At 34.6% G+C, this 26,263-nt stretch overlaps 1 protein-coding gene across 1 annotated transcript in view; it reads left to right on the top strand.

Annotated features, from left to right (window-relative positions):
- The window catches only part of LOC138334040 (uncharacterized), a 28,735-nt gene extending 4,448 nt beyond the window's left edge, over positions 1-24,287 (top strand). Inside the window, exons 2-3 of the mRNA XM_069282757.1 lie at positions 21,346-21,508; positions 23,776-24,287. Coding sequence (XP_069138858.1) covers positions 21,346-21,508; positions 23,776-24,106 — 494 coding nt within the window. The 3' untranslated portion in view covers positions 24,107-24,287. The remainder of the gene's footprint in view (positions 1-21,345; positions 21,509-23,775) is intronic.
- Positions 24,288-26,263: the final 1,976 nt, after the last annotated feature.

The following is a 26,263-nucleotide window of genomic DNA, read 5'->3' as shown; positions in this document are numbered from 1 at the left end:
TATACTATTGTAAATAAGAAACACATGTGCTTGACCTACACAATGTAATATAATATATAAAAGATATATGTAAATAATTATATATTAGTCCAACTTTCAAACTCTAAAATTCTTATCATTTATATATATTATACCACAACATGAATGCGTATTGAAATTTAAAAGCATGATGAATCAGTAAATACTATAAAGGCCTATCATTCTCATCAAACGGCGAAATATCTCACAACAACATCAAAGCTTCCATGTAAACTAATGGACAGGAAAACAAGAAAACGTGCATGCTCATATAAAAGTTGATAATATGACAGTGTCTGTACCTATTTTCGACGGTAGTCGAGAATGGCGCGACTGAAATGTTCCTTTTTTTCCGCCGCTGTCAAAGTAAGTCACCTTTTATCAAAGTCAAGCACATTCAACGAAGTGGAACTTGGTCAAGCCAATCTTTGCATCAGAAAACATTGACAAAGGTCGAGAAAAAATCTCAACCGGTTCTGGTATTATTGGGTTAAAACCTCAGAATTGTGAAAAAATGCGTTAGCAAAGTTAATCTCATCAAATTAAATTTGAATTTCGTCATATTGCTCTTTGCACATGTCAGAATATATGGACAAAGATTAAGGAAACATTTTTTAAAAGCGGTTCTGATATTTTCAAGATGCACGTTGTGTTGATCTGAACACTATTGACAAATATTGAGGAGAAAAAACTAATAATTTTCAAAATGGTGGATTGTGAACATTTGTGTGAATGCCAGTTATCTAAATCCGAACTTACTGAGACTTGGCTAAGTTCCTACTATAATCATGACATATACAGAGTCAATCCTATGGAGAAATATTTGTCTTAAGGTTTGTGATATGGTTTTAACGTTATGCAAAGCGAGAAAGGCGAGATAAATAATTACGTGAAAAACAATATAAATGTATGTTTGGCAACATGTTGATGTTATGAAATCAATATAATACCTAAATCTTTGTTGAAAATCAAATCGATTAGACACACCGGCAAAATGTAAATAGAATATATAATGCTCATAAAAATATTTAAACGAATAGAACTAGGTAAATAAAGCAAAATAAGCATATCCTACGTCATCGCGGACAGTTGTCATATCATTTCATGGGGCTCGATTAGGCTAATAACAGTTTAGCCACTGTTCTTAAATGGGAAAATGTCAAACAAACTTTAGGTGGATTTTTCTAATAAAATTTCGACGTATTTCATTCCAAAACTCTATGTAAAGCACTGTGTACGGTTTGGCCGCTTTTTGGCCTCCAAATCCATCAAATTTTCAAACCTGTTATTTAGTGATTGAATTGTTGAATAACAAATATCTTTGGTATAATAGGTATGATAATTATACATTATTGAAGTTGTAATTGCTATGGTAATCATCCTAAATATGCAAACAAATATGACAAAATTTTCAAATTCGCGCGATTATGGCGATTTAAAGCTACAAAATTAGAAAACTTTTATTACAATTAAATCAAATTATGTGAAATATCGAGTACATCTTTTGTATAATAGGTATGATAATTATACATTATTGAAGTTGTAATTGCCATGGTAACCATCCATAACTATATGCAAAAATAAATATGATAAAAAATGACAAAATTTTCGAATTCAGTTAATTTATGCATATTTCGGATAATTAAAATGGCAACTTAAAGCTGCAAATTTAGGTAACTTTTACTACAATTAAATCAGGGTTGTTCTATATCGAATACATCAATTTTATTTCTTAATTATTAGCTTTAAATTCGACGGTTTTGAGGCCAAAAAGGCCCAAACCACATATTGTCCTCTTAAAAGATATAACCAGAGATTCGTCTTTTGTGTGTGTGTGTGTGTGTGTGTGTGTGTGTGTGTGTGTGTGTGTGTGTGAGGGTGTGTTTGTGTGTTTTCGCCATTATTCGATGTCAATCATTAAGGACAAAATAAAAAGAAACAAACTCTGTTTTTATTCACAGAGAGAGACATTAAGAAATAGATCATTAAATATATTCTACATGTACAGATATGAAACCTAAAGTGACAAGCAATTAGTACCGATTCACTAACACCGTATTAAAACTCAATTAATTCAAATAATTAATTCCAAAATATTTTTATTAAATCAAAAGATTTAATTCTGGATTGGGCAGCAGGCATAGCCTATATATACCCTCTCCACACGATTGCATGCATGTATTACAAAATGTATATATACAATTCAGAAACATATTACATCTTTTACATTTTTTGTAAAGCATATTTGCAATGGACCAGATTTATAAAATAATATTAAATCATTTTTTGGATTAACACAAATCATACGTACGTAATACTGAAAATACTAATAAATAGTTATTTACATCTATAATGAGAAGATATTACCTGTAACGATGAATAACATGTATATCTTCCTGTTATATTAAACTTCAATTAATAGCGGTATTAATTGATTAGTATTTGCTTAATCAAAAGATTCTGATTTTAGCTTAACTTGATTTTGATTATGATTATAGCTTATAACTTAAAACTCAAAACTTAATCTTAATCTTTCATTCTAACTGGGCAGCACTAAAATGTCCATAGTATTTTACCACTAAGTGCCTACCCAGTCACAGATATACGGAGTATGAGCACCATTGAGGGAGTAAACAATTATATATATATATATGCATGTGTATTCATTTTACATTCAATTCATAAAGAAAAGGGATTAATCAGTTTTTCACATTCACGTTTTCATCTGTCTTAGAACCAATGCAAGTCTCATCAAAATTTAAATAATTATATATATTCACACTTAAAAAAGTACATTAAGCCTATAGATGCTCCTGATGTCGTTCCTATAAAGTTACTGTGAACTACTGTATTCCCTATAAAGTAACTATGAACTACTTTATTTCTTATAAAATTACGGTGAACTACTTTATTTCCTATAAAGTTACTGTGGACTACCTTATTTCCTAAGAAGTTATTGTGAACTACTTTATTTCCTGTGAAGTTATTGTGAACTACTTTATTTCCTATAAAGTTATTGTGAACTACTTTATTTCCTATAAAGTAACTATGAACTACTTTATTTCCTATGAAGTTATTGTGAACTACTTTATTTCCTATGAAGTTATTGTGAACTACTTTATTTCCTATAAAGTTATTGTGAACTACTTTATTTCCTATAAAGTTAGTGTGAACTACTTTATTTCCTATAAAATTATTGTGAACTACTTTATTTCCTATAAAGTTATTGTGAACTACTTTATTTCCTATAAAGTTAGTGTGAACTACTTTATTTCCTATAAAGTTACTATGAACTACTTTATTTCCTATGAAGTTATTGTGAACTACTTTATTTCCTATAAAGTTAGTGTGAACTACTTTATTTCCTATAAAGTTAGTGTGAACTACTTTATTTCCTATAAAGTTACTATGAACTACTTTATTTCCTATAAAGTTACTATGAACTACTTTATTTCCTATAAAGTAAGTGTGAACTACTTTATTTCCTATAAAAATAGTGTGAACTACTTTATTTCCTATAAAGTAAGTGTGAACTACTTTATTTCCTATAAAGTCACTATGAACTACTTTATTTCCTATAAAGTTATTGTGAACTACTTTATTTCCTATAAAGCTAGGGTGAACTACTTTATTTCCTATGAAGTTATTGTGAACTACTTTATTTCCTATAGATTTACTGTGAACTACTGTATTTCCTAAAAAGTCACTATGAACTACTTTATTTCCTATAAAGTTAGTGTGAACTACTTTATTTCCTATAAAGTTATTGTGAACTACTTTATTTCCTATAAAGTTAGTGTGAACTACTTTATTTCCTATAAAGTTATTGTGAACTACTTTACTTCCTATAAAGTATGAACTACTTTATTTCCTATAAAGTTATTGTGAACTACTTTATTTTCTATAAAATTAGTGTGAACTACTTTATTTTCTATAAAGTTACTATGAACTACTTTATTTCCTATGAAGTTATTGTAAACTACTTTATTTCCTATAAAGTTACTATGAACTACTTTATTTCCTATAAAGTTATTGTGAACTACTTTATTTCCTATAAAGTTAGTGTGAACTACTTTATTTCCTATAAAGTTAGTGTGAACTACTGTATTTCCTATAAAGTTACTATGAACTACTTTATTTCCTATAAAGTTAGTGTGAACTACTTTATTTCCTATAAAGGTAGTGTGAACTACTTTATTTCCTATAAAGTTAATATGAACTACTTTATTTCCTATAAAGTTAGTGTGAACTGCTTTATTTCCTATAAAGTTAGTGTGAACTACTTTATTTCCTATAAAGTTACTATGAACTACTTTATTTCCTATAAAGTTAGTGTGAACTACTTTATTTCCTATAAAGTTACTATGAACTACTTTATTTCCTATAAGTTACTATGAACTACTTTATTTCCTATAAAGTTAGTGTGAACTACTTTATTTCCTATGAAGTTATTGTGAACTACTTTGTTTCCTATAAAGTTACTGTGAACTACTTTATTTCCTATAAAGTTACTATGAACTACTTTATTTCCGATAAAGTTATTGTGAACTACTTTATTTCCTATAAAGTTAGTGTGAACTACTGTATTTCCTATAAAGTTACTATGAACTACTTTATTTCCTATAAAGTTAGTGTGAACTACTTTATTTCCTATAAAGTTACTATGAACTACTTTATTTCCTATAAAGTTACTGTGAACTACTTTATTTCATATAAAGTTAGTGTGAACTACTTTATTTCTTATAAAGTTATTGTGAACAACTTTGTTTCCTATAAAGTTACTGTGAACTACTTTATTTCCTATAAAGTTATTGTGAACTACTTTATTTCCTATAAAGTTAGTGTGAACTACTTTATTTCCTATGAAGTTATTGTGAACTACTTTGTTTCCTATAAAGTTACTGTGAACAACTTTAATTCCTATAAAGTTAGTGTGAACTACTTTATTTCCTATAAAGTTACTATGAACTACTTTATTTCCGATAAAGTTATTGTGAACTACTTTATTTCCTATAAAGTTAGTGTGAACTACTGTATTTCCTATAAAGTTACTATGAACTACTTTATTTCCTATAAAGTTAGTGTGAACTACTTTATTTCCTATAAAGTTACTTTAGTGTGAACTACTTTATTTCCTATAAAGTTACTGTGAACTACTTTATTTCCTATAAAGTTACTATGAACTACTTTATTTCCTATAAAGTTAGTGTGAACTACTTTATTTCATATAAAGTAACTTTGAACTACTTTATTTCCTATAAAGTTACTATGAACTACTTTATTTCCTATAAAGTTATTGTGAACTACTTTATTTCCTATAAAGTAAGTGTGAACTACTTTATTTCCTATAAAAATAGTGTGAACTACTTTATTTCCTATAAAGTTAGTGTGAACTACTTTATTTCCTATAAAGTCACTATGAACTACTTTATTTCCTATAAAGTTATTGTGAACTACTGTATTTCCTATAAAGTTACTATGAACTACTTTATTTCCTATGAAGTTATTGTGAACTACTTTATTTCCTATAATTATGTGAACTACTTTATTTCCTATAAAGTTAGTGAACTACTTTATTTCCTATGAAGTTACTTGTGAACTACTTTATTTCCTATAAAGTTACTATGAACTACTTTATTTCCTATGAAGTTATTGTGAACTACTTTATTTCCTATAAAGTTACTATGAACTAATTTATTTCCTATAAAGTTATTGTGAACTACTTTATTTCCTATAAAGTTAGTGTGAACTACTTTATTTCCTATAAAGTAAGTGTGAACTACTTTATTTCCTATAAAGTTACTATGAACTACTTTATTTCCTATGAAGTTATTGTGAACTACTTTATTTCCTATAAAGTTAGTGTGAACTACTTTATTTCCTATAAAGTTAGGTGAACTACTTTATTTCCTATAAAGTTATTGTGAACTACTTTATTTCCTATAAAGTTACTATGAACTACTTTATTTCCTATAAGTTATTGTGAACTACTTTATTTCCTATAAAGTTATTGTGAACTACTTTATTTCCTATAAAGTTACTATGAACTACTTTATTTCCTATGAAGTTATTGTGAACTACTTTATTTCCTATAAAGTTATTGTGAACTACTTTATTTCCTATAAAGTTATTGTGAACTACTTTATTTCCTATAAAGTAGTGTGAACTACTTTATTTCCTATAAGTTATTGTGAACTACTTTATTTCCTATAAAGATTACTGTGAACTACTTTATTTCCTATAAAGTTACTATGAACTACTTTATTTCCTATAAAGTTAGTGTGAACTACTTTATTTCCTATAAAGTTATTGTGAACTACTTTATTTCCTATAAAGTTAGTATGAACTACTTTATTTCCTATAAAGTTATTGTGAACTACTTTATTTCCTATAAAGTTATTGTGAACTACTTTATTTCCTATAAAGTTATATGAACTACTTTATTTCCTATAAGTTATTGTGAACTACTTTATTTCCTATAAAGTTAGTGTGAACTACTTTATTTCCTAAAGTTATTGTGAACTACTTTATTTCCTATAAAGTTAGTGTGAACTACTTTATTTCCTATAAAGTTACTATGAACTACTTTATTTCCTATAAAGTTAGTGAACTACTTTATTTCCTATAAAGTTAGTGTGAACTACTTTATTTCCTATAAAAGTTAGTGTGAACTACTTTATTTCCTATAAAGTTAGTGTGAACTACTTTATTTCCTATAAAGTTAGTGTGAACTACTTTATTTCCTATAAAGTTACTGTGAACTACTTTATTTCCTATAAGTTATGAACACTTTATTTCTATAAGTTATTGTGAACTACTTTATTTCCTATAAAGTTATTGTGAACTATTTTATTTCCTATAAAGTTAGTGTGAACTACTTTATTTCCTATAAAGTTATATGAACTACTTTATTTCCTATGAAGTTATTGTGAACTACTTTATTTCCTATAAAGTTATTGAACTACTTTATTTCCTATAAGTTAGTGTGAACTACTTTATTTCCTATAAAGTTAGTGTGAACTACTTTATTTCCTATAAAGTTAGTGTGAACTACTTTATTTCCTATAAAGTTACTATGAACTACTTTATTTCCTATGAAGTTATTGTGAACTACTTTATTTCCTATAAAGTTATTGTGAACTACTTTATTTCCTATAAAGTTAGTGTGAACTACTTTATTTCCTATAAAGTTATTGTGAACTACTTTATTTCCTATAAAGTTATGTGAACTACTTTATTTCCTATAAAGTTACTGTGAACTACTTTATTTCCTATAAAGTAAGTGTGAACTACTTTATTTCCAATAAAGATACTGTGAACTACTTTATTTCCTATAAAGTTACTATGAACTACTTTATTTCCTATAAAGTTATTGTGAACTACTTTATTTCCTATAAAGTTAGTGTGAACTACTTTATTTCCTATAAAGTTAGTGTGAACTACTTTATTTCCTATAAAGTTATTGTGAACTACTTTATTTCCTATAAAGTTATTGTGAACTACTTTATTTCCTATAAAGTTACTATGAACTACTTTATTTCCTATAAAGTTATTGTGAACTACTTTATTTCCTATAAAGTTATTGTGAACTACTTTATTTCCTATAAAGTTACTGTGAACTACTTTATTTCCTATGAAGTTATTGTGAACTACTTTATTTCCTATAAAGTTAGTGTGAACTATTTTATTTCCTATAAAGTTACTATGAACTACTTTATTTCCTATGAAGTTATTGTGAACTACTTTATTTCCTATAAAAGTTATTGTGAACTACTTTATTTCCTATAAAGTTATTGTGAACTACTTTATTTCCTATAAAGTTAGTGTGAACTACTTTATTTCCTATAAAGTTTGAACTACTTTATTTCCTATAAAGTTAGTGTGAACTACTTTATTTCCTATAAAGTTAGTGTGAACTACTTTATTTCCTATAAAGTTAGTGTGAACTACTTTATTTCCTATAAAGTTATTGTGAACTACTTTATTTCCTATAAAGTTACTATGAACTACTTTATTTTCTATAAAGTTATTGTGAACTATTTTATTTCCTATAAAGTTACTATGAACTACTTTATTTCCTATGAAGTTATTGTGAACTACTTTATTTCCTATAAAGTTATTGTGAACTACTTTATTTCCTATAAAGTTATTGTGAACTACTTTATTTCCTATAAAGCTAGGGTGAACTACTTTATTTCCTATGAAGTTATTGTGAACTACTTTATTTCCTATAGATTTACTGTGAACTACTGTATTTCCTAAAAAGTCACTATGAACTACTTTATTTCCTATAAAGTTAGTGTGAACTACTTTATTTCCTATAAAGTTATTGTGAACTACTTTATTTCCTATAAAGTTAGTATGAACTACTTTATTTCCTATAAAGTTATTGTGAACTACTTTATTTTCTATAAAATTAGTGTGAACTACTTTATTTCCTATAAAGTTACTATGAACTACTTTATTTCCTATGAAGTTATTGTGAACTACTTTATTTCCTACAAAGTTACTATGAACTAATTTATTTCCTATGAAGTTATTGTGAACTACTTTATTTCCTATAAAGTTAGTGTGAACTACTTTATTTCCTATAAAGTAAGTGTGAACTACTTTATTTCCTATAAAGTTACTATGAACTACTTTATTTCCTATGAAGTTATTGTGAACTACTTTATTTCCTATAAAGTTAGTGTGAACTACTTTATTTCCTATAAAGTTATTGAACTACTTTATTTCCTATAAAGTTAGTGTGAACTACTTTATTTCCTATAAAGTTATTGTGAACTACTTTATTTCCTATAAAGTTATGTGAACTACTTTATTTCCTATAAAGTTATTGTGAACTACTTTATTTCCTATAAAGTTATTGTGAACTACTTTATTTCCTATAAAGTTACTATGAACTACTTTATTTCCTATGAAGTTATTGTGAACTACTTTATTTCCTATAAGTTATTGAACTACTTTATTTCCTATAAGTTATTGTGAACTATAAGTTATTTGAACTATTTATTTCCTATAAAGTTATATGAACTACTTTATTTCTATGTGTTATGTGAACTACTTTATTTCCTATAAAGTTACTATGAACTACTTTATTTCCTATAAAGTTAGTGTGAACTACTTTATTTCCTATAAAGTTATGTGAACTACTTTATTTCCTATAAAGTTAGTGTGAACTACTTTATTTCTATAATATGTGAACTACTTATTTCCTATAAAGTTATTGTGAACTACTTTATTTCCTATAAAGTTAGTGTGAACTACTTTATTTCCTATAAATACTTTATTCGTAAAAGTGTGAACTACTTTATTTCCTATAAAGTTACTTTGAACTACTTTATTTCCTATAAAGTTATTGTGAACTACTTTATTTCCTATAAAGTTACTATGTGAACTACTTTATTTCCTATAAAGTTATTGTGAACTACTTTATTTCCTATAAAGTTACTATGTGAACTACTTTATTTCCTATAAAGTTAGTGTGAACTACTTTATTTCCTATAAAGTTATTGTGAACTACTTTATTTCCTAATAAAGTTAGTGTGAACTACTTTATTTCCTATAAAGTTATGTGAACTACTTTATTTCCATATAAAATTATGTGAACTATATTTCCTATAAAGTTACTGTGAACTACTTTATTTCCTATATAAAAACTACCAACAGTAGACGTTAAAGTAAAGTTGTCAGTCTTCCTTCTTCGTGGTATAACAAACCAACCAGTAGACCGTTAAAGGTACAGTGTCAGTCTTCTTCTCGTGGTATAAACAAACCAACTGTAGACGTTAAAGGTATCGTGTCAGTCTTCTTCTCGTGGTATAAACAATTCCAAACTGTAGACGTTAAAGGTCCTTTTGCCCTGGGTATTAACAAACCAAAGTTAGACGTTTTTAAAGGTACGTGTCAGTCTTCTTCTCGTGGTATAACAAACCAACCGTAGACCGTTAAAGGTACGTGTTCAGTCTTCTTCCTCGTGGTATAACAAACCAACCTGTAGACGTTAAAGGTAGTGTCAGTCTCTCTCTCGTGGTATAACAAACCCAACAAGTAGACGTTAAAGGTTCGTGTCAGAATAAACAAACCAACAGTAGACGTTAGAAGGTACGTGTCAGTCTTCTTCTCGTGGTATAACAAACCAACTGTAGACGTTAAAGGTACGTGTCAGTCTTCTTCTCGTGGTATAACAAAACCAACTGTAGACGTTAAAGGTACGTGTCAGTCTTCTTCTCTATAACTCGTGGTTATAACAAACCAAACCAACTGTAGACGTAAAGGTCGTGTCAGTCTTCTTCTCGTGGTATAACAAACCACTGTAGACGTTAAAGGTACGTGTCAGTCTTCTTCTCGTGGTATAACAAACCAACTGTAGACGTTAAAGGTTCGTGTCAGTCTTCTTCTCGTGGTTCTCGTTAAAGGTATGTGGTCAGTCTTCTTCTCGTGGTATAACAAACCAACTGTAGACGTTAAAGGTTCGTGTCAGTCTTCTTTTCGTGGTATAACAAACCAACTGTAGACGTTAAAGGCAAGTGTCAGTCTTCTCGTGGTATAACAAACCAACTGTAGACGTTAAAAGTTCGTGTCAGTCTTCTTCTCGTGGTATAACAAACCAACAGTAGACGTTAAAGGTTCGTGTCAGTCTTCTTCTCGTGGTATAACAAACCAACTGTAGACGTTAAAGGTACGTGTCAGTCTTCTTCTCGTGGTATAACAAACCAACTGTAGACGTTAAAGGTACGTGTCAGTCTTCTTCTCGTGGTATAAAAAACCAACTGTAGACGTTAAAGGTACGTGTCAGTCTTCTTCTCGTGGTATAACAAACCAACTGTAGACGTTAAAGGTACGTGTCAGTCTTCTTCTCGTGGTATAACAAACCAACAGTAGACGTTAAAGGTACGTGTCAGTCTTCTTCTCGTGGTATAACAAACCAACTGTAGACGTTAAAGGTACGTGTCAGTCTTCTTCTCGTGGTATAACAAACCAACTGTAGACGTTAAAGGTACGTGTCAGTCTTCTTCTCGTGGTATAACAAACCAACTGTAGACGTTAAAGGTACGTGTCAGTCTTCTTCTCGTGGTATAACAAACCAACTGTAGACGTTAAAGGTACGTGTCAGTCTTCTTCTCGTGGTATAACAAACCAACAGTAGACGTTAAAGGTACGTGTCAGTCTTCTTCTCGTGGTATAACAAACCAACTGTAGACGTTAAAGGTACGTGTCAGTCTTCTTCTCGTGGTATAACAAACCAACAGTAGACGTTAAAGGTACGTGTCAGTCTTCTTTCTCGTGGTATAAACAAACCAACAGTAGACGTTAAAGGTACGTGTCAGTCTTCTTCTCGTGGTATAACAAACCAACAGTAGACGTTAAAGGTACGTGTCAGTCTTCTTCTCGTGGTATAACAAACCAACAGTAGACGTTAAAGGTAGTGTCAGTCTTTTTCTCGTGGTATAACAAACCAACTGTAGACGTTAAAGGTACGTGTCAGTTTTCTTCTCGTGGTATAACAAACCAACAGTAGACGTTAAAGTACGTGTCAGTCTTCTTCTCGTGGTATAACAAACCAACTGTAGACGTTAAAGGTACGTGTCAGTCTTCTTCTCGTGGTATAACAAACCAACAGTAGACGTTAAAGGTACGTGTCAGTCTTCTTCTCGTGGTATAACAAAACCAACAGTAGACGTTAAAGGTACGTGTCAGTCTTCTTCTTCTCGTGGTATAACAAACCAACTGTAGACGTTAAAGGTACGTGTCAGTCTTCTTCTCGTGGTATAACAAACCAACAGTAGACGTTAAAGGTACGTGTCAGTCTTCTTCTCGTGGTATAACAAACCAACTGTAGACGTTAAAGGTACGTGTCAGTCTTCTTCTCGTGGTATAACAAACCAACAGTAGACGTTAAAGGTACGTGTCAGTCTTCTTCTCGTGGTATAACAAACCAACTGTAGACGTTAAAGGTACGTGTCAGTCTTCTTCTCGTGGTATAACAAACCAACAGTAGACGTTAAAGGTACGTGTCAGTCTTCTTCTCGTGGTATAACAAACCAACAGTAGACGTTAAAGGTACGTGTCAGTCTTCTTCTCGTGGTATAACAAACCAACAGTAGACGTTAAAGGTACGTGTCAGTCTTCTTCTCGTGGTATAACAAACCAACAGTAGACGTTAAAGGTACGTGTCAGTCTTCTTCTCGTGGTATAACAAACCAACAGTAGACGTTAAAGGTACGTGTCAGTCTTCTTCTCGTGGTATAAAAACCAACAGTAGACGTTAAAGGTACGTGTCAGTCTTCTTCTCGTGGTATAACAAACCAACAGTAGACGTTAAAGGTACGTGTCAGTCTTCTTCTCGTGGTATAACAAACCAACAGTAGACGTTAAAGGTACGTGTCAGTCTTCTTCTCGTGGTATAACAAACCAAACGTAGACGTTAAAGGTACGTGTCAGTCTTCTTCTCGTGGTATAACAAACCAACAGTAGACGTTAAAGGTACGTGTCAGTCTTCTTCTCGTGGTATAACAAACCAACTGTAGACGTTAAAGGTACGTGTCAGTCTTCTTCTCGTGGTATAACAAACCAACAGTAGACGTTAAAGGTACGTGTCAGTCTTCTTCTCGTGGTATAACAAACCAACTGTAGACGTTAAAGGTACGTGTCAGTCTTCTTCTCGTGGTATAACAAACCAACCGTAGACGTTAAAGGTACGTGTCAGTCTTCTTCTCGTGGTATAACAAACCAACTGTAGACGTTAAAGGTACGTGTCAGTCTTCTTCTCGTGGTATAACAAACCAACTGTAGACATTAAAGGTACGTGTCAGTTTTCTTCTCGTGGTATAAAAAACCAACAGTAGACGTTAAAGGTACGTGTCAGTCTTCTTCTCGTGGTATAACAAACCAACTGTAGACGTTAAAGGTACGTGTCAGTCTTTCTTCTCGTGGTATAACAAACCAACTGTAGACGTTAAAGGTACGTGTCAGTCTTCTTCTCGTGGTATAACAAACCAACTGTAGACGTTAAAGGTTCGTGTCAGTCTTCTTCTCGTGGTATAACAAACCAACTGTAGACGTTAAAGGTTCGTGTCAGTCTTCTTCTCGTGGTATAACAAACCAACTGTAGACGTTAAAGGTCGTGTCAGTCTTCTCGTGGTATAACAAACCAACAGTAGACGTTAAAGGTTCGTGTCAGTCTTCTTCTTCTCGTGGTATAACAAACCAACTGTAGACGTTAAAGGTTCGTGTCAGTCTTCTTTTCGTGGTATAACAAACCAACTGTAGACGTTAAAGGTACGTGTCAGTCTTCTTCTCGTGGTATAACAAACCAACTGTAGACGTTAAAGGTACGTGTCAGTCTTCTTCTCGTGGTATAACAAACCAACAGTAGACGTTAAAGGTACGTGTCAGTCTTCTTCTCGTGGTATAACAAACCAACTGTAGACGTTAAAGGTACGTGTCAGTCTTCTTCTCGTGGTATAACAAACCAACTGTAGACGTTAAAGGTAAGTGTCAGTCTTCTTCGTGGTATAACAAACCAACTGTAGACGTTAAAGGTTCGTGTCAGTCTTCTTCTCGTGGTATAACAAACCAACTGTAGACGTTAAAGGTACGTGTCAGTCTTCTCGTGGTATAACAAACCAACAGTAGACGTTAAAGGTACGTGTCAGTCTTCTTCTCGTGGTATAACAAACCAACTGTAGACGTTAAAGGTTCGTGTCAGTCTTCTTCTCGTGGTATAACAAACCAACTGTAGACGTTAAAGGTACGTGTCAGTCTTCTTCTCGTGGTATAACAAACCAACAGTAGACGTTAAAGGTACGTGTCAGTCTTCTTCTCGTGGTATAACAAACCAACAGTAGACGTTAAAGGTACGTGTCAGTCTTTTTCTCGTGGTATAAAAACCAACGTAGTCAGTCTGTCAGTTTTCTTCGTGGTATAACAAACCAACAGTAGACGTTAAAGGTACGTGTCAGTCTTCTTCTCGTGGTATAAAAAACCAACAGTAGACGTTAAAGGTACGTGTCAGTCTTCTTCTCGTGGTATAAAAACCAACAGTAGACGTTAAAGGTACGTGTCAGTCTTCTTCTCGTGGTATAACAAACCAACAGTAGACGTTAAAGGTACGTGTCAGTCTTCTTCTCGTGGTATAACAAACCAACAGTAGACGTTAAAGGTACGTGTCAGTCTTCTTCTCGTGGTATAACAAACCAACTGTAGACGTTAAAGGTACGTGTCAGTCTTCTTCTCGTGGTATAACAAACCAACTGTAGACGTTAAAGGTACGTGTCAGTCTTCTTCTCGTGGTATAAAACCAACAGTAGACGTTAAAGGTACGTGTCAGTCTTCTTCTCGTGGTATAACAAACCAACAGTAGACGTTAAAGGTACGTGTCAGTCTTCTTCTCGTGGTATAAAAAACCAACAGTAGACGTTAAAGGTACGTGTCAGTCTTCTTCTCGTGGTATAACAAACCAACAGTAGACGTTAAAGGTACGTGTCAGTCTTCTTCTCGTGGTATAAACAAACCAACAGTAGACGTTAAAGGTACGTGTCAGTCTTCTTCTCGTGGTATAACAAACCAACAGTAGACGTTAAAGGTACGTGTCAGTCTTCTTCTCGTGGTATAACAAACCAACAGTAGACGTTAAAGGTACGTGTCAGTCTTCTTCTCGTGGTATAACAAACCAACAGTAGACGTTAAAGGTACGTGTCAGTCTTCTTCTCGTGGTATAACAAACCAACAGTAGACGTTAAAGGTACGTGTCAGTCTTCTTCTCGTGGTATAACAAACCAACAGTAGACGTTAAAGGTACGTGTCAGTCTTCTTCTCGTGGTATAACAAACCAACAGTAGACGTTAAAGGTACGTGTCAGTCTTCTTCTCGTGGTATAACAAACCAACAGTAGACGTTAAAGGTACGTGTCAGTCTTCTTCTCGTGGTATAACAAACCAACGTAGACGTTAAAGGTACGTGTCAGTCTTCTTCTCGTGGTATAACAAACCAACTGTAGACGTTAAAGGTACGTGTCAGTCTTCTTCTCGTGGTATAACAAACCAACTGTAGACGTTAAAGGTACGTGTCAGTCTTCTTCTCGTGGTATAACAAACCAACAGTAGACGTTAAAGGTACGTGTCAGTCTTCTTCTCGTGGTATAACAAACCAACTGTAGACGTTAAAGGTTCGTGTCAGTCTTCTTCTCGTGGTATAACAAACCAACAGTAGACGTTAAAGGTAAGTCTTCTTCTCGTGGTATAACAAACCAACGTAGACTTAAAGGTACGTGTCAGTCTTCTTCTCGTGGTATAACAAACCAACAGTAGACGTTAAAGGTACGTGTCAGTCTTCTTCTCGTGGTATAACAAACCAACTGTAGACGTTAAAGGTATGTGTCAGTCTTCTTCTCGTGGTATAACAAACCAACTGTAGACGTTAAAGGTACGTGTCAGTCTTCTTCTCGTGGTATAACAAACCAACTGTAGACGTTAAAGGTACGTGTCAGTCTTCTTCTCGTGGTATAACAAACCAACTGTAGACGTTAAAGGTTCGTGTCAGTCTTCTTCTCGTGGTATAACAAACCAACTGTAGACGTTAAAGGTACGTGTCAGTCTTCTTCAAGTCGTGGTATAACAAACCAACAGTAGACGTTAAAGGTACGTGTCAGTCTTCTTCTCGTGGTATAACAAACCAACTGTAGACGTTAAAGGTTCGTGTCAGTCTTCTTCTCGTGGTATAACAAACCAACTGTAGACGTTAAAGGTTCGTGTCAGTCTTCTTTTCGTGGTATAACAAACCAACTGTAGACGTTAAAGGTACGTGTCAGTCTTCTTCTCGTGGTATAACAAACCAACGGTAGACGTTAAAGGTACGTGTCAGTCTTCTTCTCGTGGTATAACAAACCAACTGTAGACGTTAAAGGTTCGTGTGTCAGTCTTCTTCTCGTGGTATAACAAACCAACTGTAGACGTTAAAGGTTGTCAGTCTTCTTCTCGTGGTATAACAAACCAACTGTAGACGTTAAAGGTACGTGTCAGTCTTCTTCTCGTGGTATAACAAACCAACTGTAGACGTTAAAGGTACGTGTCAGTCTTCTTCTCGTGGTATAAAAACCAACTGTAGACGTTAAAGGTTCGTGTCAGTCTTCTTTTCGTGGTATAACAAACCAACTGTAGACGTTAAAGGTACGTGTCAGTCTTCTTCTCGTGGTATAACAAACCAACGGTAGTCGTTAAAGGTACGTGTCAGTCTTCTTCTCGTGGTATAACAAACCAACTGTAGACGTTAAAGGTACGTGTCAGTCTTCTTCTCGTGGTATACAAAAACCAACGTTAAAGTAGACTTCTCGTGGTATAAGGTAGACGTTAAAGTACAGTCAGTCTTCTTCTCGTGGTATAACAAACCAACTGTAGACGTTAAAGGTACGTGTCAGTCTTCTTCTCGTGGTATAACAAACCAACTGTAGACGTTAAAGGTACGTGTCAGTCTTCTTCTCGTGGTATAACAAACCAACAGTAGACGTTAAAGGTACGTGTCAGTCTTCTTCTCGTGGTATAACAAACCAACTGTAGACGTTAAAGGTACGTGTCAGTCTTCTTCTCGTGGTATAACAAACCAACTGTAGACGTTAAAGGTACGTGTCAGTCTTCTTCTCGTGGTATAACAAACCAACTGTAGACGTTAAAGGTACGTGTCAGTCTTCTTCTCGTGGTATAACAAACCAACTGTAGACGTTAAAGGTACGTGTCAGTCTTCTTCTCGTGGTATAAACAAACCAACAGTAGACGTTAAAGGTTCGTGTCAGTCTTCTTCTCGTGGTATAACAAACCAACAGTAGACGTTAAAGGTTCGTGTCAGTCTTCTTCTCGTGGTATAACAAACCAACTGTAGACGTTAAAGGTACGTGTCAGTCTTCTTCTCGTGGTATAACAAACCAACGTAGACGTTAAAGGTACGTGTCAGTCTTCTTCTCGTGGTATAACAAACCAACTGTAGACGTTAAAGGTACGTGTCAGTCTTCTTCTCGTCTCGTGGTATAACAAACCAACAGTAGACGTTAAAGGTTCGTGTCAGTCTTCTTCTCGTGGTATAACAAACCAACTGTAGACGTTAAAGGTTCGTGTCAGTCTTCTTTTCGTGGTATAACAAACCAACTGTAGACGTTAAAGGTACGTGTCAGTCTTCTTCTCGTGGTATAACAAACCAACTGTAGACGTTAAAGGTACGTGTCAGTCTTCTTCTCGTGGTATAACAAACCAACTGTAGACGTTAAAGGTTCGTGTCAGTCTTCTTCTCGTGGTATAACAAACCAACTGTAGACGTTAAAGGTACGTGTCAGTCTTCTTCTCGTGGTATAACAAACCAACTGTAGACGTTAAAGGTACGTGTCAGTCTTCTTCTCGTGGTATAACAAACCAACAGTAGACGTTAAAGGTACGTGTCAGTCTTCTTCTCGTGGTATAACAAACCAACAGTAGACGTTAAAGGTACGTGTCAGTCTTCTTCCGTGTATAACAAACCACGTAGACGTAAAGGTCGTGTCAGTCTTCTTCGTGGTATAAAAACCAACCGTAGACGTTAAAGGTACGTGTCAGTCTTCTTCTCGTGGTATAACAAACCAACTGTAGACGTTAAAGGTACGTGTCAGTCTTCTTCTCGTGGTATAACAAACCAACTGTAGACGTTAAAGGTACGTGTCAGTCTTCTTCTCGTGGTATAACAAACCAACAGTAGACGTTAAAGGTAGTGTCAGTCTTCTTCTCGTGGTATAACAAACCAACTGTAGACGTTAAAGGTTCGTGTCAGTCTTCTTCTCGTGGTATAACAAACCAACAGTAGACGTTAAAGGTACGTGTCAGTCTTCTTCTCGTGGTATAACAAACCAACTGTAGACGTTAAAGGTACGTGTCAGTCTTCTTCTCGTGGTATAACAAACCAACAGTAGACGTTAAAGGTACGTGTCAGTCTTCTTCTCGTGGTATAACAAACCAACTGTAGACGTTAAAGGTACGTGTCAGTCTTCTTCTCGTGGTATAACAAACCAACAGTAGACGTTAAAGGTACGTGTCAGTCTTCTTCTCGTGGTATAACAAACCAACAGTAGACGTTAAAGGTACGTGTCAGTCTTCTTCTCGTGGTATAACAAACCAACAGTAGACGTTAAAGGTACGTGTCAGTCTTCTTCTCGTGGTATAACAAACCAACAGTAGACGTTAAAGGTACGTGTCAGTCTTCTTCTCGTGGTATAACAAACCAACTGTAGACGTTAAAGGTACGTGTCAGTCTTCTTCTCGTGGTATAACAAACCAACAGTAGACGTTAAAGGTACGTGTCAGTCTTCTTCTCGTGGTATAACAAACCAACTGTAGGACGTTAAAGGTACGTGTCAGTCTTCTTCTCGTGGTATAACAAACCAACTGTAGACGTTAAAGGTACGTGTCAGTCTTCTTCTCGTGGTATAACAAACCAACAGTAGACGTTAAAGGTACGTGTCAGTCTTCTTCTCGTGGTATAACAAACCAACAGTAGACGTTAAAGGTACGTGTCAGTCTTCTTCTCGTGGTATAACAAACCAACAGTAGACGTTAAAGGTACGTGTCAGTCTTCTTCTCGTGGTATAACAAACCAACAGTAGACGTTAAAGGTAGGTGTCAGTCTTCTTCTCGTGGTATAACAAACCAACCACATAGACGTTAAAGGTAGGTGTCAGTCTTCTTCTCGTGGTATAACAAACCAACTGTAGACGTTAAAGGTACGTGTCAGTCTTCTTCTCGTGGTATAACAAACCAACAGTAGACGTTAAAGGTACGTGTCAGTCTTCTTCTCGTGGTATAACAAACCAACAGTAGACGTTAAAGGTAGTGTCAGTTTTCTTCTCGTGGTATAACAAACCAACAGTAGACGTTAAAGGTACGTGTCAGTCTTCTCGTGGTATAACAAACCAACACTAGACGTTAAAGGTAGTGTCAGTCTTCTCGTGGTAAAGTAGACGTTAAAGGTGTGTCAGTCTTCTTCTCGTGGTATAACAAACCAACTGTAGACGTTAAAGGTTCGTGTCAGTCTTCTTCTCGTGGTATAACAAACCAACTGTAGACGTTAAAGGTACGTGTCAGTCTTCTTCTCGTGGTATAACAAACCAACTGTAGACGTTAAAGGTTCGTGTCAGTCTTCTTCTCGTGGTATAACAAACCAACTGTAGACGTTAAAGGTTCGTGTCAGTCTTCTTCTCGTGGTATAACAAACCAACTGTAGACGTTAAAGGTTCGTGTCAGTCTTCTTCTCGTGGTATAACAAACCAACTGTAGACGTTAAAGGTTCGTGTCAGTCTTCTTCTCATGGTATAACAAACCAACTGTAGACGTTAAAGGTTCGTGTCAGTCTTCTTCTCGTGGTATAACAAACCAACAGTAGACGTTAAAGGTACGTGTCAGTCTTCTCGTGGTATAACAAACCAACAGTAGACGTTAAAGGTACGTGTCAGTCTTCTTCTCGTGGTATAACAAACCAACAGTAGACGTTAAAGGTACGTGTCAGTCTTCTTCTCGTGGTATAACAAACCAACAGTAGACGTTAAAGGTTCGTGTCAGTCTTCTTCTCGTGGTATAACAAACCAACAGTAGACGTTAAAGGTTCGTGTCAGTCTTCTTCTCGTGGTATAACAAACCAACTGTAGACGTTAAAGGTACGTGTCAGTCTTCTTCTCGTGGTATAACAAACCAACAGTAGACGTTAAAGGTAGTGTCAGTCTTCTTCTCGTGGTATAACAAACCAACTGTAGACGTTAAAGGTTCGTGTCAGTCTTCTTCTCGTGGTATAACAAACCAACTGTAGACGTTAAAGGTTCGTGTCAGTCTTCTTCTCGTGGTATAACAAACCAACTTAGACGTTAAAGGTCGTGTCAGTCTTCTCGTGGTATAACAAACCAACTGTAGACGTTAAAGGTTCGTGTCAGTCTTCTTCTCGTGGTATAACAAACCAACTGTAGACGTTAAAGGTTCGTGTTAGTCTTCTTCTCGTGGTATAACCAACCAACTGTAGACGTTAAAGGTTCGTGTCAGTCTTCTTCTCGTGGTATAACCAACCAACTGTAGACGTTAAAGGTTCGTGTCAGTCTTCTTCTCGTGGTATAACAAACCAACTGTAGACGTTAAAGGTACGTGTCAGTCTTCTTCTCGTGGTATAACAAACCAACTGTAGACGTTAAAGGTACGTGTCAGTCTTCTTCTCGTGGTATAACAAACCAACAGTAGACGTTAAAGGTACGTGTCAGTCTTCTCGTGGTATAACAAACCAACTGTAGACGTTAAAGGTACGTGTCAGTCTTCTTCTCGTGGTATAACAAACCAACTGTAGACGTTAAAGGTAGTGTCAGTCTTCTCGTGGTATAACAAACCAACAGTAGACGTTAAAGGTATGTGTCAGTCTTCTCGTGGTATAACAAACCAACTGCTACAACTAATGGATGGTGTACTCTTTTGTAGGCTGTTGATTTGTTACACCATTCATTTGAATTTTTTCTTATCTGACTTGTATAGTGATTTTGGTATTTTAAGAATCATAAAAATAAGCCAGTAAAAATATTCACTATGAAGGAAAAAATCCTAAATCCAAGCACAAGACCTTAAGTCGTTGAGGAATATGTCCTTCTTACGTGATAGTTCGTATTTGACAAGGCCTTGGAGCACAAGGCCAAAATAATGTCTACATTGTTTGTTTATACTGTAGTGAAATGTGTTCCTGATTGATTCACATGAACACTTTACGTATATACGTAATGAAACTGCAGTCCCACGTACCCGAAGCCTCTGTCTGTTCATTGATTACGAGTTGACAAGGTTACATTGAAACTACAGGTAGATCGATCCGAAGTTTGTTAAATAACCTTTTACAAAGCTAGTACTTTAGTTTATTTAGATCACGTTTACTTTGTAATTGGGAGAACTTCTAAAACATCATAGAAAACAAGCAATTACGGACATAAAATGTACAAAAATACACACATTTATATGTGTATAAAATATTATCAACAAATACATTTGTAGTTCATACTATAAATCCAAGTACAATGTATACCGGTTGTGAAATTATATACTTAAAGTAAGCTTCTCGCTTTTTTATTTTAGTTTTGAATTTTGTTCTCAAAGCAGTCAATGAGAACATTTTAAAACAAATACTAAACTGAAAGAATCTTACCAGGAAAGTTACACCGCCCAGGAAGGAAGACACATAGATGTATATAATAATTGTACCGTAGTATAATACTATAAACTGCTGCTGTTAGACTGACCTAATCTTTCTGTCTCGAATGACACTGGTCTTGTGATATGATTTTGTATTTTACAGTGAAGATCTGGTCCATCGTCGACCTACTACGGGAAGTTGATGCCAACGACAATAATATCGTCAACAAGACAATGTGTGATAAAATAATGTCCCACATCATCAAGCTGAACAGCATATGTTCTGACCGTATAGGGATACTACACACCAAGATACACCCAGTCAAGTAAGTTTTATAAACTGAATGGAAAAATACACAATACCTTTTTGTTTCTCGGAATTTCCTTATACGTTCAGAATCTCGCCCCGTTTAGAGTTGACTTGGCCCTTTTTTCTTTGGTGCAGTGCGAATAAACTGACTTACTGTCCAAGAGTTTTTCGGACAGGACCAGGATGGGATAGCAGTTTGTCGCTACTTGGTCCAGGGAGAATATCCTGTATGTACAAGTAAGTTTCAAAGCACTTAAAATATTTATCGACGAAAAAATTCTTTGTGATAACTTCCTTACCGCTCCGGGAAAGGACGGAAGTCCCCGCGGTCTTAATTAAACTGGTCTCTGTTTTGATGGAGTCCGCTCGTTTCCATAGGAAATGTGTGGTCGCTAGGCGTCGTGTATTAAGATTTGTTGTGTTGTTTGGATGTCCGGGAAAGTATTCCGCGTCTGTAGTACCTAAGTTTTTTTGGAGGCTTGGGGGGGGTTTTGGGGGATTTCGTTTTGTTTTCTGTTTTAATTCCTCGCCCTTTCTCCGAAATTATGAACTTTTAAATTCGCAATCTGTCGTTGTGTCTGTTCTTTTTGTTTCGCGGTTGTTTGTAATGTACTGATTGTTTCGTCTTTGCTTTTCATAATTTCTTTTGTTGTTCCAATGCTTTTTCTAGTTCCTTAATTTGAGACACATAGTTGTTAAAATTCACATTTTTGACGGCGCGCACAATCCTCTTCTAGAATTCAATTGATCTTTGTATTTTGCACACCCTTTTCTGATATTTTGGAGATGGTTAATTTTGTACGAACAAGTTTTAGACTGAAATGAAATTATCGATGCTGTAGTTAGAGTATTTCCGGAAATCGTTTGAAGTCAACTATTTCAATGTCACCTGAATGGAAAAATACACAATTATAAATCCACGAAATATTTTGTTCGTCAATATTCATCAGTATTTAATTATTTAAATATATGTTCTTATAGTTAAGGAAACTGTTACTTAAATATGATGCGAGAATGAAATAGTTTTTATTTATATAAATATGGTTTTGAATATAATGTACTTCCGTCACATACCATCATCTTGTGAGCAGGCGTCTGCTTCTGGTTTTGCAGGAATATCCTTGGCATACCCTTACAATATCAACATATCTTTTCAAACAAATAGTAGGGGTCATCGGCGATGCTTCAGTGAGTACTATCAATGACGTTTTATCCGCCCCTGGACTATTTCATACAAAAAATGAAGGCACTTCAAGAGAATAAAACTTACCAATAACAAACCTACAGAGGTTTCCTTTGAAGATTACAGTGAGAGCTGCAAACCAAGTCAACCACAGGACCAACCCAGTTACGCATTTGTTGTCAAAACACAGAGCCTTCACTTTAGTCCAGGGGTGGATAGTTTATAATCCCTGGAGTATCGAGGATGAGTAGGGGTCAACTTCTCTAGCCAAGGGTATTAGTTCGATTCTCTTTCTACTACCCTTGGCATATCTCACTTCAGAACGGGTGTTCCCGCACTGCGCCACCTGCTAGATCACCGCAGTTGCGCCCCTTCCATTTACGTAATTAGCAACCAATTAAAAAGCTCGTATCATTGTTGTATGTTTGAAAAAATGGCAGCGCCCTATGAAACACGTGTGTTGTTTGCGGCAGATTCAAAATACCAAAGATGAACATGTGTGTGAGTCATTTGTTTATTAGTAAGTTCGGAGACAGGTTTTTGTGTTTCATGCAGAAGTTCTGCAATATCCAATTTTGTAACGAAATCGCAGTATATCATTGAATTGTTTACTTTGTGAAACATAAACCACGGACGTACTTTCCAATCTGTTTGGAGAGCAACGTCTCCAAGACGTTCATTCAGCTGGTATAAAACATCTAATTGATTAAGTAGATAGTAATATAACTTCGCTCGGAGTTGATGTTAACAGGCATGACATGCCTGATGCCACAACATACAAATGTAGGTCACTATACTATCGCTTCAGTTCAGTTCTGTTGACATATTAAAGCTGCGTTTTCATTGGTCGCCTGAACCTAGCCGCATCCAATCAGAATTTGAAAGCGAGAAGTGATATATGCCAAGGGTAGTATGAGGAGAATCGGACTTAATACCCTTGGCTAGCGAAGTTGAGTAGGGGTAGGCTTAGAGTAATTTTCAAAGTTAAGAAGTAGACACCTATGTTGAAACTGATCAATATATATCACAACATATCTTTGTTTTAATTTTAATTTATGACTTTTTCTTACATTCACCACTTACCTGTATGTCCTGGACAGGTGGGCATTCCTAGAGACCCTGGGCTTCTTCTCCTTTATCGGTATCCTATTGTTACGGGCGTTGTCCTATCGCCTGGAGTTAACCATGTGTATCATCACAGTCTTCTCCATCAGTATGCTGTGTTACGTCGTCTCTGACCTTGACTCGCCCTTCAGTGGATTCTTCCGTGTCGACCTGTCAATACTTGGGATCGTGGTCCAGCGGCTGGAGAAAATGTATTACGAAGAAAAACAGACGCCGGAGGGGACATTTGTCACTGTATCGACATTCGTAGAAGATAATGACGTGAAAGAATTAAGTTCTCGGAAATCAAACAAGCCAAGATATTAGTGAATATAAAATGTGCACTTAGTTCTTCGTTGGAATATAATTGTGGGATCCATGCATGCTCCAAAATGCTCTTTAAAATGTGTTCAGAGCACATGTAGTTTTTTTTTTAATTTGAAGATAATTGGTACTATCGTATGTAGCATATGTTACAAAACACCAGAATAATACTTTATGTAAATTTTACGAGAGTTTTAGTTGTAATTGGGAGTCATGTTAAATAATTGACATATATGTTTCAAGGTCCTGTGCTTTCACAATGCATTACTGTTACATGTATTTGACTTTTCATCGTGATGCAAATAAAATGCTACAATTATATACCGTAGAATAATATTTGCTGGCAGAATTTAAAGATGCTCCACCGCTGACAAATGGTATTTTTTCACTATCAAAAACAGGAGCAGACGATTTAGTATTTTTCATCAGTTACAAAAGTTACTTACTTTACACCATTACTACCGTTAAAAAGTTTGAGCTTCTAATTTTAACTCAAGTTCAAAATATGAAAAATAATTAATTGCATCCCGAAAAAATTCCGTAACACTATATCTTATATGGAATGAAGTAATGATTGCGCATGCACTAAAGGCGAAACAAATTATTTGATGTTATTTTTTGTGTTAATTAGACATATATATACGCGATTAAACACCAATTATTGTTCAAATGAAGAATATCATTTATGCTCTGTCGGCGATGGAGCATCTTTAACAGTGGCAAGGCTATATTGGTTAAAAACACGTACATAAATGTACTAAAAGTCGTCCATGTGTCAAAACAATAGATAAACGTTTGCTGTTCAAAATGCGTCCAAGCTGCTTTTAATAAACCTTAACTAAGGCGTTAAATGTTGTTAATAGGTTAACACTGCGTTGAATGCTATTGCATTAGTTCATCTAAATATAAACGCCCTTTCATAATGTACAGTGAATGGTGTACCGATAGACTTCCGTAAAGGGCTGTGAATAGTAACATGCGACACCTAATATCAATACCGGTTTTGTCGCATAAGAAAACTAGTTCCCAGTGCAAACCAAGTCATTATTGCACTTTCATTTAAAAACTGTTTACACATTGTGTGCCGTTTCTACAAATCCCATCAGAAACCATTATCGGAGGAAGGCAATACGTTTTTAGTTGCTCTAAACCGATAAAAAGATAACTAATATATATACACTGTAAGAAAAAAGATGATGATGAATCCATGCGGTAATAAAAACGAGTTTGTTTTTAGTCAATATTGACTTGGACAGTCAGACACAATCAGCGCCAGGGTAGAGTATCCATTATATTCAAAATACATATGATATAAACAGCATGTTACCTCTTAGTCGATCTATCGTGTACTTCAATACTTTAGATTCTAAATGAAGTGTATAGTAATTGTTCAATTGCAATTCGGACTTTGATTATATGAGTAGTTATAGGTTTTCAATAGCGCGACTATCTCGGTAATGAAGGGAAAACTATACAATTGGGTAAGGCCAGTGTAAGGTCCGACTGTCTGTAATATGACACACCACTATGGTCGGACATTTCATCCTATCGACACTTGGCTGTCGAAATAAGTCAATTCATTATGTATTCCTAGGGCTAAAGAACATTTCCATCAATATGTGTGATTGCATACTACATATTGTTTCACCTCTATGTTAAGGGTTTTCGCTGTTTATTCAATGTGGAGTATCATATATTCCATCGATTCTGAATAGAAACAGCTTTAACATATCGGCTTACTGTTTTCTAATCACAATTTACCAATGGACTGCCAATTCCAATTAGCATCATACCTTCAATAGTTAAGCGTTATACAAATCGAGTTTTTAGTACATATATAAGCCTAAATGAAAGTTCAGCTTAAGTTGCAATCATTTTGGCAGGTGTTTGGTGGAATCGTCAAATGATTCTGTTTTAAAGAGATCCCAGAATGGTCTTGATGTTCACCATTGATAGATCTACACCAGTTAAATGGAGTACGATTCTATCTCTGCTTTATATTTCCATTGAAACATTTGATAACGCAATGACGCAACACTTAAATGTTAAAACAACTTCGTCGAAATTTAAAATGGATATTTGAAATTGTACTATTCAGTTATTGCTAAGATTGTATACCATTAAGAACCAGAAAACCTACTTATATGTATATGAGTGAAG

The sequence above is a fragment of the Argopecten irradians genome, chromosome 10, assembly GCF_041381155.1.
Source record: "Argopecten irradians isolate NY chromosome 10, Ai_NY, whole genome shotgun sequence".
In the NCBI taxonomy this organism is placed as follows: Eukaryota; Metazoa; Mollusca; class Bivalvia; order Pectinida; family Pectinidae; genus Argopecten; species Argopecten irradians.
Note: the sequence above shows the minus strand (reverse complement) of the source record. Positions and strands in the feature narration are given on the sequence as shown.